Here is a 17,155-nt window from a genome sequence, read left to right as displayed (position 1 = left end):
GCTGCAGCGAAGCTGGACTGCCTCCTGTCTCTGGTCCCCCGCAGCTTATGGCTGTTGAGTGGGGACCCCTGTTCTCTGGCTTCTCCCTGGCTCGGGAGACTGCCTTACTCCCCTGTAAAGTGGGTGACCATGCTTTCTTAGGCCGGGGCACCCGCTGAGACCTTCTGAGGGGTGTCTCTCTGGGGAAAACTTTGGCTGGCGGACCCTGAGCTTGGGTCACAGCCCCAGCTGGCTGGGAACCTTCTCCCCCATGTCCAAATAGCCCGCACTGCATAATGTACCTGGCAGCCTGCCGGTGCAAATCTCTCTCAGGGTTTGTCTGCTCTTCCCTGCCCACTCCTGTGCTGGGGGCAGGTATACTCTCACCACCCGCTGCTGGTGGCTGGAAATTTTCCTCCCCATGTTTAAAACCTGGTGTCAGCTCCCTCCCTATGTCTCCTGCAAGAGGGATTGCTATCCCTGCCACCGCAGGGTCCCACATCATGGGGGGGACCACTCTAGCAGCGGGCTGGGAAGCTGGTCCCTTTAAACAGGCCACAGTGCCTGTCTTTACAGGCGGTGAACTTGAACTTGCCTTGTACAGTTTTTCTGAATTTCTCTGTGCCCCATCCCTGCCTGTAATCACTGCCACTGGCCCGGACCCATATGGGTCCCAGAAAGTGCCTGCACGTGCACTCTCTTTGACCAGCATACCGGCCAGTCATTGTGGGGAGGCAGAGGCGGGCGAGGGGGTTGCAGCACCATTGATGGCTGCTACCTTTCCCTGGTTGGTCAGGAGAGACCGCATTACCTCCAGTAGCGACTCGACTGAGGCGGGGGAGATTCCTGTCTCTACCCTTTGGGCTGGGGCTGGGGGATTCTTTCCCTTGCTATCCTTCCAGGGATTCTTACAGTCTTTTCTCCAGTGACCATCTTTCCCACACCCATAGCAATTTAACCTAGCCTGGGAGGGACTGTTCCCCTCCTGGTGCCACTCTTTCTTATACGGAGCCCCAGGTTTAACCTTGTGGACTTTACCCTTTTGCTGGGGGCTCTCACTATTCCTCCCATTCCTAAATGCTACCGTGAGCTGCCGGATTACAGTCGCTTCGGTTGCTAGGGGGTCTCGGGGGTCAAACCAAGCATCGGCCTTTGCTCTTATCTGGGGCAGGCAATTGTACACCAGGCAACGAAGCCATTGGGTCCGCTGCTGCTGGTTCAGCTGTGCCCTATCTTGTCCCCCTGCACAGGCACGGTTGTAGACTGGCCACAGCCTGTCTGCAAATGCCTGTGGGGTCTCCCCTTCCTGCTGCTTCATTTTACCTATGCGATCAAACGGATTGCCGTCGTTCGCACCCATGGCTTCCAGCATTTCCTCCTTCATGTTCTCAAAACCCTTCTGCCCTCTCTTGGCATCATTGGAAAGGGTCTGATAGAGCCTGCTATCCACAGAGAAAAGCAACATTCTGGCTTTCTCTGCATCATCACAGCCGTTAACACCGGCTGCCTGGTCTACTTGTTGGAAGTGCATTGAGCGGTCTCCCTTTTCAGAGAGCATGGGAATATGGTTCACCATGCCTCTGAGCTGTGGGGTATCATAAGGTATGAGAAAGGTATTCTGAACAGCCCCTGGGTTATCATTCACAGGCTGACCGTACCTCCGTTGTCTGAGGGGGTACACTGGTCCTGGTCCCCGCCTGCCTAGCGGGACCTGCTGGCGTTCTACCACCCCATTGTCCACACCTCCTTGCTGCCCGAGCTCCCCAAAACCCGGAGCTGTGGGCTGCTGTCTTCGGATCTCTAATTCCCTAGCCAGCCTTTCCCTGGGTGTTGCCTCTGGGGCGGTTTGATTTGAGCTGCCAGTAAAATCCAGCTGACCTGCCTTCGGGCTGATCATGCAAATCATTCCCCTTGCTACCTTTAAAGCCACGTTAAGGCTTTCTATCTCTGCCCTACAGGGGCCATGATCTGCTTCACCAAACCTGGCATTCTCTTCCCGCAGTCTCATCTCATTTTCCCTGGTCTCAGTGATTTGGTACTTTAGGAATTCTATCTCGTTTCTCGCATGGCTCTCTCCCTCACTAGCTTCTTGGGTGAGGTGTGCATTCTCCTCTTGTAGCCTCATCTCTCTGTCCCTCGCCTCTGTGACTTCCTGCACAAGGCGCTCTATAAATGCCTGGCATTTCGTGACCTCTAGTGTGAGGCGTGCATTCTCTTCCCGCACCCTCATACCACTAGCTCTGGCCTCACACACCTCTCTGAGGCGTTCTACCTCCACCTGGCATTTTTCAAGCTGGGACTCCCGATTCTTGGCCTCTTTAAACTCCTCCTGCTCTCCCATCTCACCCTTCCTAGCCCAGCCACCTATACCCCGATAGGTCAGCTTACACACTGCCACTACCTTCCGCAGGGCTGCCCACAGACTGAAAGCAAGAAAGACAATAACTGATGCTTTCTCTAGATCCAGACCACGTATCATATCAAAAACGGCCTGCAGTCCTGCCCGCGGTCGCCATTGTAAGGGTTTGGGGGCTTCTTTAAACTGGTTTAAAGTAATTTTCCTGGTCTTGCAGCCTTTGCCTGCATTCAGACCAATTCCAATAAAACCAATTTTAAAACAGCGATTTCGAATCGCTACCCCACCTTCCAGTTCTGACTGCAGGGCTTATAATTATTGATATTAAAACAGACACGTAGTTTGGATGAGAGAAAAAAATCAAGTTTTATTAACTAAAAGAAACTATAATCAAAATATACCACACAAACACAGTAATTACAGTAAAACTATATAACAGGGGGTTGCAGACGGCGAAAACGAGGGATACAATGGCTACAATGTTATTTAAACAATCTTAGCAATACCGTTAAATCACCACCCCAAACTCCTGCTAGGTTGCCTTGTTGAGGAGTCAGAAACTCTGCTCACCTTTGGTCCAGCGAAGTAAGAGAGAAAGAGAGAGAGAGAGAGAGAGAGACTCACCTATGGTCCCAGGAAGTAAAGAAAGAGATAGCTTCTCAGCAGCTTATCTTATATATGGTGAGCACCCCCCTCCCCCCTGCTGTTCTGCCCTGCAAGGGCTGTGTGCAAAATTCCCCACCCAAAGGGTCCAATACACAAGAGAAAGCTGTGATTGGCTAACTCAAAGTGGTTAGACTGGGTTAATGTGTCTTCCAGAGCTCCCTGGACTGAAACAAAAGAATGCAACAGCCCTATTGTCCAGTGCTGGGTGATTTAAAACCCATTCAATTCTTAAACGTTTCCCATTCAAGGTACAAAAGTCTCTTCTGCAGTTTAGATGTATCCACTCGATATACAAACAAATGCTAATAGCATTCAATTGCTTTGTAAACAAAGCATTGTCCTTTGTCTTCGGCCATGTGGTGACAGCCATTTTTATCCCTGGAAATTTAAAAGCACAACGCCCAGGGATTCTTTAATCAAAAAAATTGATCTTCAGAACTGTAAGTTATTGCGAATTCTTACACCCCTCCCTGCCAACTCCCACAATCACCTTCTCGATTGGTCCAAATAACTAAATCGAGCCTTCAGGCTGCCAAGTTTTATCAATTACTATTCTCGTAGCTCTGTGCCTCATTGTGTGCAGGTATTCTGAGGTTTTGCATTGGAGTCATGAGTCATTGCTGCAGTGGTCAGCCCTTGACCCTGAATACCAACCTGAACCCTGACCTGAGCCAGTGAACCGCTTGGGATACTTGACTGCCTTAAAATGAAAGCACCGTGGCAGCCTTTTGGGTAGCAGGCATTCATTCATATGCATGATGGTGTGTTTGGCATCACAAGCAAACTGTATATTCACTGTTTACTGGATTCTGCAAGGGAACACAAATGGCTCCTTAGACCTGAGGAGATCTTGCCTATTTGTAAAACTGTATTGCCCTTTCCTGCTTTTGTGTGACTTCCATGGGGAGCAAGGTAAACTGGGCAGTACTACTAAACATGGTCTCTGTCACCTGCTTCATGCAGCAGTAAGCTGCAGATTGACATAAATTACATATCCCCTAGTGTACCCTGGAAAGCTCTGTGGCATAGAAATTGAGTGCCATTGTCATTTTAACTACAACACTTAATGCCATGCCAGTAGTGGATGGAGGCTCTAAACATCTCTGTTATCGTCTCCCTGGGAAACCACAGCCTTCTGATGCATTGGTGTCTGGACAACTTTAGATAGGAATGTTTTGATCTGCAGATGTGGTGCACCAGATATCTGTGGATTTGTGCCAGCCTATGTGTATGGTGCAATCCCTCTGGGCTCCCTCCACATCTTCTTCAGCCTCCTCCACAAAACATAGGTAGAGGGATATCTAGAGAAAAGAATGTCATTGGAGGTGGAACAATGGCTGCTAGACACCAGAGATGATATTAGCAAAGATAATACTCCAGCAACAATTGTGTAGTCAGCAAAGCCCAAGTTTAGCAATCTTTAACACCAACAGCACATCAACTTGATAAATTAAGCTACAGCACTCCAAATTGGCCACCAAACACTTCAGGTTTACTAACATCTCTAACAAGCTGGAGTGCCACTGATACACTGGTGTACAGTAAAAATCAGTATTGCACACTCTTTGCATAAGGACAGTAGGGTAGGCTTTCGGAGGATATTGCAAGGGTTACTTCTGGAGAGAGAATGTCACTGAGTCCCAATTTCACATGTATATTTATTTATAGACATATATTACAGATACATTTTTAATTTCTTGAATGCCAAATGTTTTTCCTGACAATAACAATAGGACGAAATGTAATATTGCCGATATATTACTCCATAGCAAATGATAATCTCCCAAATGAATTTCACTCTTATTTATTGGTTGGCAAGACTGAAATGAATTTTGCACCTCCCCTTTAAATTTGATAGTCGGCCACATCCTTCCCTACATCTTTAGTTCCAGTTATACAAAACTACGCAAAATCAGAAGGGTCGCGGAGAGGATTGTGTTGCCGTTTCTTTTCTCTCTCTGATAATTGAGGGCGATATTCCAGAGACGGGATAAATATTTTGGGCTTTTCTTTTGTACAGGCGCCGCGAGGGCAGCAAAGTATCGGGGTCTTGGCTGTGAGGCCCTCGGCTGGCGTGGTTACCGAGAGAGAAAAATAATAACCAGAGTGAGAGAGATAATAACCGGAGAGAGAGAAATAACAACCGGAGAGAGAGAGATAATAACCGGAGAGCGTAATAGAGAGATAATAACCGGAGAGAGAGAGTGAGAGGGAAATAATAACCGGAGAGAGAGAGAAATAATAACCGGAGAAAGAGAGAGAGATAATAACCGGAGAGAGAGAGAGATAATAACCGGAGAGAGAGAGAGAGAGAGATAATAACCGGAGAGAGAGAGAGAGATAATAACCGGAGAGAGAGAGAGATAATAACCGGAGAGAGAGAGATAATAACCAGAGAGAGAGAAAAATAATAACCAGAGAGAGAGAAAAATAATAACCAGAGAGAGAGAAAGATAATAACCAGAGAGAGAGAAAGATAATAACCAGAGAGAGAGAAAGATAATAACCAGAGAGAGAGAAAAATAATAACCAGAGAGAAAAATAATAACCAGAGAGAGAAAAATAATAACCAGAGAGAGAAAAATCCAGAGAGAGAGAAAGATAATAACCAGAGAGAGAGAAAAATAATAACCAGAGAGAGAGAAAGATAATAACCAGAGAGAGAGAAAGATAATAACCAGAGAGAGAGAAAAATAATAACCAGAGAGAGAAATAACCAGAGAGAGAGAGAAATAATAACCAGAGAGAGAAATAATAACCAGAGAGAGAAAAATAATAACCAGAGAGAGAGAAATAATAACCAGAGAGAGAGAAATAATAACCAGAGAGAGAGAAAGATAATAACCAGAGAGAGAGAAAGATAATAACCAGAGAGAGAGAAAAATAATAACCAGAGAGAGAGAGAAATAATAACCAGAGAGAGAGAAAAATAATAACCAGAGAGAGAAAAATAATAACCAGAGAGAGAGAAATAATAACCAGAGAGAGAGAAAAATAATAACCAGAGAGAGAAAAATAATAACCAGAGAGAGAGAAATAATAACCGGAGAGAGAGAGAGAAATAACCGGAGAGAGAGAGAGAGAGAGAGAGATAATAACCGGAGAGAGAGAGATAATAACCGGAGAGATAGAAATAATAACTGGAGAGATAGAAATAATAACTGGAGAGATAGAAATAATAACTGGAGAGAGATAGAGAGAGAGAGGGATAGAGAGAGATAGAAATAATAACCGGAGAGAGAGAGATAGAAATAATAACCGGAGAGAAATAGAGAGAGAGAGAGAGGGATAGAGAAAGAAATAATAATCGGAGAGAGAGAGATAGAAATAATAACCGGAGAGAAATAGAGAGAGATAGAAATAATAACCGGAGAGAGAGAGGTAGAAATAATAACCGGAGAGAAATAGAGAGAGAGAGAGGGATAGAGAGAGAAAGAAATAATAACCGGAGAGAGAGAGAAAGAAATAATAATGGAGAGAGAGGGATAAAGAGAGAAAGAAATAATAACCGGAGAGAGGGATAGAGAAATAGGGAGAGGGATAAAGAGAGAGAGAGAGAGAGAGAGGGATAGAGAAATAGAGAGAGGGATAGATAGATAAAGAAATAAATAATAACCGGAGAGAGAGAAATAATAACCGAAAGGGAAAAATAACCGGGAGAGAGAGAGAAAAATAAGAGACAGAGATAGAGAAATATATAGAGAGAGATCGGGAGAGGGAGAAAGTGAAATAGAGACACATACATACCGGGGGGAAAAGTAAGAAAGAAAGGGAGAGATCGACCAGCCGGGACAGAGAACAAACCAGGAGAAGATAAATCCCGGGACCCGGGGGAAGGAGAGAGACTGGAACCGAGAGTGGACTTGGACAAGGAAAGGGAGTTACTGAGATCCGGACAGTGAGGGGGAGAGAGAGAGACTAGCTGTGGTCGAATAGAAGTCTTTCCCACCTCACTGAATTTGAAAGAGAGAGAGACCGGGACTAGGGTGGGGAGGGGGGAGACAGAGGGAGGGACACCGGGAGTGGGACAAGGACAAGGGGAGGGAAATCCTGAGACCCGGACAGTGAGAGAAGGAGGGAGACCGGGACTGGGGGAAGAGAGAGAGACAAGCAGGCACTACAGCGGTGGTCAAACACTAGTCTTTTCCACCTCTCTGCATTTGAAAACCCTGCATCATTCACTCCCTCTGAACAAAATGAAAGTAGTTGCTCTGATCAGGTAAATTATCATGACAGAAACAGTTCTTTGCAGCCTCTGCTGTTGCCTCATGTTCTTGCATCATGAAATTGACTCTTCAGTTAAGTACATTAGGAAACTACCCGATTTAAGCATTCTATCATCAAATCTGGCCGGCTGGACCACATTAAGCACTATCGGGCTCAGCTGTCCTCTGCCAAAACCTCTTACTACTCCAGGATTATTCTGGAATGCAAAGATAACATTTAGCTCATTTTCTCTATATTTGCCCCATCCACTCTCCTCCAAGTGCGAGGAACTCATGGACTTCTTGCCACGAAGATTGAGACCATCTGTTCTGCATTCCTGCCCCTCCCCTAACTCAGAACCAGCGTCCTTTTCTAATTACTATCTTCCCATATGGCCTCTCGGAGGTCATCTTGTTCATGAGAGCCACCTCTTGTTCCTTTGATCCCCATTCCCACTAAACTGCTGACCACCCAACTTCCCTTCCTAGCCCCCATGTTAACTAATACTGTAAATGGTTCCCTCTCCTCAGGTACTGTTCCCCCTCCCTTTCAAAACTGCTGCCATCACATCCCTCCTCAAAAAACCCACTCTCAACCCCTCAGTTCTTGCAAACTACTGCTCCATCTCCAACCTTCCTTTCCTCTCAAATTTGTGCCCACCTTTCCCACAACCCTATGTTTGAATCTCCAATAAGATTTCCTCCCCTGCCACAGCACTGAAACAGCCCTAATCAAAAATGACATTCTGTGTAACTGGTGCATTATTCCTCCTCATCCATCTTAACCTCTCAATGCTTTTCATATGGTCGACCATAATATCCTCCTCCAACTCTTCACTGTCCATCTCAGTGGGATTGCCCTCCTTTGGTTCCACACTTACTTATCCAACCATAGCCAGAGCATCTCCAGCAATGGCTTCTCTTTCTGGCCCCGTACCGCTACCTCTGGAGTCCACCAAGGACCTGTTCTTGGCCCCCTCCTCTTCCTCATATACATTGTTGGCCCTGGGCGACATCATAGTAGACGTGTGGTCAGCTTCCACATGTACGCTGATAGCACCTAACTCTCTCAACCCCTCTAGTGTCTCTGTGTTGTCAGACTGCACCCCTCCAGTCCTTGATGAGCCTCAATTTCCTCCAGTTAAACATTGGGAAGACTGAAGTCTTTGGCCCATGCCACAAACTCTATTCCCTTGCCACCAATTTCATCTCCCTCCCCAGCTACTGTCTCAGGTTGAATTAAATTGTTCATAATCTCGGCGTCCTATTTGACCCTTAGATGAGCTTCCAATCCCATATCCTCTCCATCACAAAGACGGTCTCCTTCCACCTCCGTAACATCATCCGTCTCTGCCCTTGCCTCAGCCCATCTGCTTCCGAAACCTTCCTCAGCCAATCTGCTGCTGAAACCCTCATCCATGCCTTTGCCACCTTCAGACGACAATTCCAATGCTCTCCTGGCCAGCCTCCCAAGCTCCACCCTCCATAAACTTAAGCTCATCAAAACCCTGCTGCCCATATTCTATCCCATAACAAGTTCTACTCACCAATCACCCCTGTGCTTGTTGACCTATGTTGGCTCCCAGGCCCCCACCGTTCAAATTTAAAACTTTCATTCTCATGTTCAAATCCCTTAATGGCCTCACCTCCTTCCTATCTCTATAACCTTCTCCAGCCGTACAACCCTCTGAGAACTCAGCGTTCGTCCAACTCTGGCCTCTTGTGCATACCAAAAAATTCCTCGCCTCACCATTGATGGCCATGTCTTCAGCCGTCTAGACCCTAAGCTCTGGAATTCCCTTTATAACTGATTCCACCTCCCTCTCCTCCCTTAAGAACCTACTTAAAACCTACCTCTTTGACTAAACCCCTCCTAATGTCTCCTTCTTCGGCTTGGTATCGATTTTTGTTTGATTACACTAATCTGAAGCGCCTTGAAACTTTGTCTAAAAAAAAAGCGCCTTGGAACTTTTTCTATGTTAAAGGTGCTGTATAAATGCAAGTTGTTGTTGATAGTGACATTTGTGGCTGCAGATCATAAAACGTTTAACAAGGAACTGAGGTGAAGTCCTGAATACTTCTTCAAATGAGCTGAAATGCTTTAACTTATATCATATTTGAATGTGTAGTGATGATGGTGATAGAGTGGCTTATAGGCTTTTCGTCTTAGTCTAGTGAAAATAAATTGATTTTAATTTTTTTTTGTAGTGGTGGAAAGGACAGCTGTTACAATATGATGCAGTGTGTGGCAGCTGGGCATGAAGTTGTGGCCTTAGCTAATTTAAGACCTGCTAATAACAAAGGTAAGCCTTTTCTATCGATGCATCAGATATTCAGCCTTTTTCAATGTGGACTGCCCTTTACAGCTTGCAATAGGAGATAGATGTATACTACACAACTTCATGTGCAATATTCTCTAAGTAAACAAACTGGAGAAGCACCAATTCATTGCCAGGCCTGTTGTAAGTTCCTTTACGGGTGGACCATAAATATGTAGACAGTGTAGGTGGTGTGCATTATTCACAAGTACAGCCGCTGTACTTGAAGGGGAATTATAATGTAGGCTCCATCCCCAATATTCCCAGATCGCAACATCACACCCCAGTACCAACCTCCCAGCACTGCCACAAACCCGAACTCCCTTGCCGTCACTGCCGCACTCATCACGCTACTCCCAGACTTTAAAATCCTTCCCAACTACTTCCATACTGCCATCCCAAACCCTAGCACCCACTTCCCACTGCTCTCGTATCTCAGTCTAGCCAATTCAATTTTACTCCACTTGGTATCAAGAAAAGGCTGAGTGCACTAGACACAGCAAAGGCAATGGGCCTCAACAACATCTCGCCTGACAACAGTGCTGAAATCATGTGCTCCAGAACTAGCTGCGCATCTAGCCAAGCTATTCCTCGTGCAGCTATAATACTGGCATCTACCCTGCAATGTGTAAAATTGCCCAGGTATGCCCTATCCACAAAAAGCAAGACAAATCTAACCTGGCCAATTACCGCTGTATCAGCCTACTCAATCATGAGTAAAGTGATGGAAGGAGTCAACAACAGTGCTATCAATCGGCACTTATTCACCAACAACCTGCTCACCGACACTCAATTTGGGTTCCACCAGGACTACTCGGCTCCAGACTTCATCACAGCCTTCGTCCAAACATGGACACAAGCTAAATTCCAGAGATGAGGTGAGAGTGACTGCCCTTGACATCAAGGCAGCATTTGACTGAATGTGGCACCAAGGATCCTTAGTAAAACTGAAGTCAATGGGGATCAGGGGGCACACTCCCCAGTGGCTGGATTCATGCCGAGCACAAAGGAAGATTCTTGTGGTTTTTGGAGATGAATCATCTCAGTCCCAGGATATCTCTGAAGGAGTTCCTTAGGGCAGCGTCGTAGGCCCAACTATCTTCAGCTGCTTCATCAATGACCTTCCCTCCATCATAAGGTCATCAATTTCTCACAATGAAGCAGTCTGTGCTCACATGCAGCAAGACCTAGACAACATCTTGGCTTGGGCTGATAAGCGGCAAGTAACATTCGCGCCACATAACTGCCAGGCAATGACCATGTCCAATAAGAGAGAACCTAACCACCTCCCCATGACATTCAACAGCATTACTATTGCCGAATCCCCCACCATCAAAATCCTGGGACTCACCATTGAGCAGAAACTGAACTAGACCAGCCACATAAATGCTGTGGCTACTAGAGCAGGTCAGAGGCTGTGTATTCTGTGGTGAGAGGCTCGCTTCCTCACTCCCCAAAAGCTTCTCCTCCATCTACAAGGCACAAGTAAGGAGTGTGATGGAATCTCTCCACTTGCCTGGATGGGTGCAGCTGCAACAACACTCAAGAAGCTTGACACCATCCAAAAACAACAACAATTCACATGTATATTGCACCTTTAATGTAGCATAACGTCCCAAGGCGCTCAACAAATAAAAAAATGTTGACACCGAGCCACAGAAGGAGATATCGGGACCGATGACCAAACGCTTGGTCAAAGAGGTAGGTTTTAAGGACCATCGTAAAGGAGAGAGAGGAGGAGAGCTTTAGGAAGGGAATTCCAGAGCTTAGGGCCAAGGCAGGTGAAAACACGGCCGGCAGTGGTGGAGTGATTAAAATTGGGGATGCGCAAGATGCCAGAATTGGAGGAGTGCAGAGATCTCAAAGGCTTGTAGGGCTGGAGGAGGTTACAGAGATGGGGAGGGACGAGGCCATGGAGGGATTTGAAAACAAGGATGAGGATTTTAAAATTGAGGTTTTGTCAGACCGGGAGTGAGGAGGCGAGCCTCTCACCACAGAATACACAGCCTCTGACCTACTCTAGTAGCCACGGCATTTATGTGGTTGGTCTAGTTCAGTTTCTGCACAATGGTGAGCCCCAGGATTTTGATAGTGGGGGATTCGGCGATGGTAATGCTGTTGAATGTCAAGGGGAGGTGGTTAGGTCAGCGAGCACAGGCCGCTGGGTAAACATGACTTGGTGCGAGTTAGGACACAGGTGGCAGTTTTGGATGCGCACAAGTTTATGGAGGGTGAAAGATGGGAGGCCGGCCAGAAGAGCGTTGGAATAGTCGAGTCTAGAGGTAACAAAGGCATGGATGAGGGTTTCAGCAGCAGATGAGCTGAGGCAGGGTCGCAGTCTGGCTCAGCTTGAGACAATTGCTCGGAAGAAGGATGGAAACTGGTCAGGGAATGGAGTTTGTGGTGGGGACCGAAGACAATGGCTTCAGTCTTCCCAATATTTAGTTGGAGGAAATTTCTGCTCATCCAATCCTGGAAATCAGACAAAGAGTGTGACAAATCAAAGACAGTGGAGGGGTCAAGAGAGGCAGTAAGATAAAGCTGAGTGTCGTCAGCGTACATGTGGAACCTGATGTGTTTTTGGATGATGTCGCCAAGGTGCAGCATGTAGATGAGAAATAGAAGGGGGCCAAGGATAGATCCTTGGGTGATTCCAGAGATAACGATGCGGGAGTGGGAAGAGAAGCCGGTGCAAGGGCCATTCCATCCAGCTGGATGACGGAGGAGAGGCATTGGAGGAAGATGGTGTGGCCAACTGTGTCGTAGGTTGCAGATAGGCCGAGAAGGATGAAGAAGGGTAGCTTACTATGGATACTGTCAAATAGAATGTCATTTGTGACTTTGATAAGGACTGTTTCAGTAATTCCAGGACAAAGCAATCTGCTTGATCGGCAGCCCATTCACCAACATAAACATCCGCACCCTCTACCACTGGCGTACCGTGGCTGCATTATGTACTATCTATAGGATGCACTGCAGCATGTCACCAAAGCCTCTTTGGCAGCACTTCCTAAACCTGTGAGCTCCACCACCTAGAAGGACAAAGGCAGCAATGCATGGGAACACTATCACCTTCAGGTTCCCCTCCAAGTCGTACATCATCCTGAGTTGGACATATATTGTCCTTCCATCATAGTTGCTGGGTCAAAATCCTGGAACTCCCTGGCTATTAGCGTTGTGAGAATACCTGCACCATATGGACTGCAGCGGATCGCGAAGGCCCACCACCACCTTCTCAAGAGATCTGGGGATGGGCAATAAAATGGCAGCCTTGCCACTGATGCCGATATCCCAAGAATGAATGAAAAAAGAACATCTGGCAATTTATCTCATTGCTGTTTGTGGGACCTTGCTGTGCACAAATGGGCTGCCACGTTTCTTACATTGCAACAGTGACTACACTTCAAAAATACTTCATTGGATGTAAAGTGCTTTGGGTCCTCTTGAGGTTGTGAAACGTGCTAAATAGTGCACGTTGTTTATTTATTTCTTATTGATATACAAAATGATTGGACAGAGTAATTTAGTTTCAAGATTTTGAATGCTGAAAGGAGACTTGGCCCCTACATAAGATAGATATGTTATTTACCTCTTATTAAAGTGAGTCTTGGCAAAGGATCTTTTTTGTTCCATGAAGCCATTGAGTGGAATGGATTCTCACTGTAGTTAATACAATTGGGATGGTATTTGCCAATTTGAGAGACAATGAGACATATACTGAGAAGATAAATATATAACAATGAACAAAATCGGAACAAAAATTCAAATAAGGGTGGCAAAACCACACTTCACTGTTCCTATGGTAGAAGACAGTATTTTAAAGAGAGAATTTGAACATCAGTTCTTTTTGAAAAAACATTATTAACTATGATTAGCTTTATCATCCTTTCCATTCTGCTTTTCCGTTTTTGTTTATTTACATCGACACAATGATATAATAACATCTTTGGTGGAGCTGGTTTGGATGAGTTACTGGCCTTGAGTGTTTTGAAGTGAAATTATTTTCAGTAAATAGAATCATTAACACGGGGTACTTCAGGGATCTCTTCATGTTAATTCAGTTCCCTTAGTCAGGGTCATCAACTGCTACCTGAAAGTTCCCCTCTGATGACCAGAGCAAACACTATTTAAGCAAAAATAAGCATTGAAAACATGGGGAAATTAAATGGGTGGCACAATGGATTAACCTACTTACTTCAGTTCAGAATGATGTGATGGAAATCTCTTTCTGCTGGTCATAAGGCTCTGTATTAAATTAGTTTCAGCAGACTCAAATCAGTTGACAGTGGCATACAGAAAAGAAAGACATGCATTTATATAGCACCTTATCACATCTCAACGTACTTGAATGAATTATTTTTGAAGTGCAGTGACTGTTGTTATTATGTGGATAAACTTGACAGCTACTTTGTGGGAATTGCACCAACAGCAATGAAATGAATGACCAGGTAATCTGCTTTGGGTGGTGTTGGTTAACGGCTCTTCTTTAAATAGTACCATGAGATCTTTAAGAGCCACATGAACTACTGGAAACGGCAGATGGGGCCTCCAAAACATGGCCCCTCTGAAACTATGGTACTGAACTGGAATGTCAAGCTAGTTTGTGTGCTCAATTCTTGGAGTGGGGCTTGAACTTAACAACCTCTGACTCAGATGTGTTTTACCAACTGAGCCAAGGTGACAGGTAACATAAAAGGTCACAGACACAAAACTGCCAATTTCACTCATAGAATCCATAAAGATTGTTGGCACACGAACTGGAAGCATTCACAGTGGCACAGTTCAGATGCCTTTCTGAGGTTAGGGTTCAAGCACGTTGCTAATGGAAAGCGGAGGCAGCTTTACTCTGCCACCGATCTATGCTTTATCTGCCCTGTTGGTGACACTGAGTGCTAAGGGTGGAAGTGCTCTCTTCCCATCCTTGTCTTTATGAGCTTCCAAAGTTAAGACATTTAAAAAGGAGTTAAAAAAATGATATTTTGAAGGATACGGTGGTATAGTGGTTATGATATTGAACTAGTAATCTTGAGGCCTGGATTAATAACCCAGAGAATGAGAGTTCAAATCTCACCATGGTAGTTTGAGAATTTGAATTCACAAAAAAATCTGGAAAAGTGACCATGAAGCTACAAACCTAACTGGTTCACTTATGTCCTTCAGGGAGGGAAACCTGCCATCCTTACTCGGTCTGGCTTCCACATCAGTATAGGGCTGCTGCTTCAGTTTCACAGTGTAATTTATTTTGTTTTTTAAGAAGACATTTTCATTCCTTTTTGTTGCTCTAATTGTTCTTAAACGTGCTGTTGTCCTTTTCCTTTCATCTGTCTCTTTTTCTCTTTCTCTCCATTTCTCTTTTTAACTCTTATATCCTCTTCTTTCTACTGTTGAGTAATTTTAAGATCACCAGCCAGGTATTTCTTCTTCAAATACGTATCGGCTGTGAGGGGAAAAATTATGCCAGTCATTAGGAATCCTTTCGTGTTTGGTGACACATCTTGCTAAATCAGCGTGTAGAGCACTTTCAAAGCTGCAACACCAAGGTCAATTTTTTATGGTATATTTTATTATTGCAGCAGCAGTTTGACATAATATATATATTTTATATATATTAATCTAGCATGACTGGCAGCCGTCTGTCTTGAAAGACGATGGTATAAGTGCCAAAGCAGTCCAGTTACTTTGCCATGCTTCAAACCTCATGAGTAGCTGAACAGTCCAATTCTCGAACGATGGTGCAGGCGTAAATCACAGAACCAGATGATGAAGCCAGAGCAGTACTTAAATCTTGAAGCCTAACGTGCTTTTCTCTTTGTTCTCTTCTCTTTCCTCTTTCTCAGCTATCTCTCTTCAGCCTTTTGGTTCCCTGATGGAGCACAGACCTTCAGTGCGGCCCATTGTTAGCTACATCTTCCCAGCTTGTGGTATCGATGTTGAAAGTTTTCAAGCCTCTCTTACAAACGTTTTTGAACCTGAGCCTCGGTCGGCCCAGTGTCCTTTAAGCATCTGCAAGTTCTCCATACAAGAGATCCTTTGCAATGCGCCCACCTTCCAGCTGATATAGATGACAAAGCCACTGGAGGGGGTCTCTGTTTCAGAAAAGTTATTACACTTGGAAACTTAGTTTCATCAAGTACTTTGGTGCAGAAACTTTGTTTTCCCACGAGAATACAGGTGTGACAGCGGGTGCGGGAAGTGCTTAGCCTTCTCTCATGCCCGCTGTAGGTGATCCAGGTCTCTTCGACCATACAGTAGCCTGTTCAGTGTCTTCTTGCAATTGGACGGGTGTGATCTTTGACCCTTTGGTGAAGTTGGAGTTTGTACAAAAGAGTCTTTTTTTTTAAAAAAAGGTCTCATAATTATTTCCAATGTCGCTTACCAATCCACTTCCATCATAATTTTGATATTTTTCATCCTTCATTTAGGTTTACTCCATGTCACAGCCAATTCTTAGCCAAGAGGTCTCTGCTTTGTAACTGGCTTCTAGGAATTGCATGAGAGATGCCTGGAATTACTCCCTAAGATTTGTTTTCACTCCTTCCACCCTGTGGAAATGTGCAGGACCTCTGTCTTACTCCTGACCCAATGGCTCATCGAAGATTATGAACTTGCAGTATAAATGAGTATTCTACAGTCTCTTGCAAAATATATTAGAGCACCAGCCTCCTGGACCACTACACTGGGCCTCTTCCCCCCCCTATATAATGTTTTGAGTTATATTCCAGTGTTGTATTTATTGCACATTTGTTATAAAACATTGGCATGAACGAGTTACATATATTTAAGGCAATAGTAAAGAAACACTGTGAGAAAATTGTAGTGAAGTTACTTTTTGAAAATTTTTAATAACTTATTTATCTTTAATTTCACAGACATGACAGGAAATAGAATAATAACATTGCGAAAAAAATATGGCCAAAATTATATGGGTATGGTGGCATAATGAACTGGAAGCACAGGTCATGAGTTGTCATCCCACCATGGCAAGTTCTGAAATTGAATTTTAAAAATCTGGTAATTTTTGGCCTAGCAGCAAAAGATTGCTGTAAAACCCAGCTGGTTCACTACTTAGAACATAAGAAATAGGAGCAGGAGTAGGTCATTCGGCCCTTCGAGTCTGCTCCGCCATTCAATGAGATCATGGCTGATCTTCTGACTCAACTCCATTCACTGGCCCTATCGCCATATCCCTTGGTGCCCATACTAGTCAGAAATCTATCGACTTCTGTTTAGAATATACCCAATGACTGAGTCTCCACAGCCCTCTGGGTTGGAGAATTCCAAAGATTCACCACCCTCTGTGTGAAGAAATTTCTTCTCATCTCAGTCCTGAATGGCCTACCCTTTATCTTGAGGCTGTGGCCCCTGGTTCTAGACTCCCCAGCCAAGGGAAACATTCTCCCAGCATCCATCCTATCAAGCCCTGTAATAATTTTGTATGCTTCAATGAGATCCCCTCATTCTTCTGAATTCAAGAGAATACAGGCCTAGTTTACTCAATCTCTTCTCATACGACAGTCCCGCCATCCCAGGAATCAATCTCATGAACCTTCGCGGCACTCCCTCTATGGCAAGTATATCCTTCCTTAGGTAAGGAGACCAAAATTGTACACAGTACTCCAGGTGTGTTCACA

General features: G+C 45.0%; 1 protein-coding gene across 4 annotated transcripts in view; it reads left to right on the top strand.

Annotated features, from left to right (window-relative positions):
* Positions 1-6,972: 6,972 nt before the first annotated feature.
* The window catches only part of dph6 (diphthamine biosynthesis 6), a 307,645-nt gene continuing 297,462 nt past the window's right edge, over positions 6,973-17,155 (top strand). For 3 of the 4 annotated variants that reach the window (XR_015080288.1, XM_086003444.1, XM_086003445.1), the window contains exons 1-2: positions 7,066-7,220; positions 9,415-9,509. Coding sequence is in view for 3 of the 4 variants with exons in the window: in XM_086003444.1 (XP_085859570.1) it covers positions 7,198-7,220; positions 9,415-9,509 (118 nt within the window). In the remaining variant the exon portion in view is untranslated. Of the gene's footprint in view, positions 7,221-9,414; positions 9,510-17,155 lie in introns of all 4 variants that reach the window. The other variant, XM_086003446.1, reaches the window with a different exon arrangement.

Source organism: Somniosus microcephalus, chromosome 12 (assembly GCF_052327205.1).
Source record: "Somniosus microcephalus isolate GS21.2 chromosome 12, FLI_Smic_1.0, whole genome shotgun sequence".
NCBI classification, from domain to species: Eukaryota; Metazoa; Chordata; class Chondrichthyes; order Squaliformes; family Somniosidae; genus Somniosus; species Somniosus microcephalus.
The sequence above is the reverse complement of the archived record's forward strand: the minus strand, read 5'-3'. Positions and strand labels throughout refer to the sequence as shown.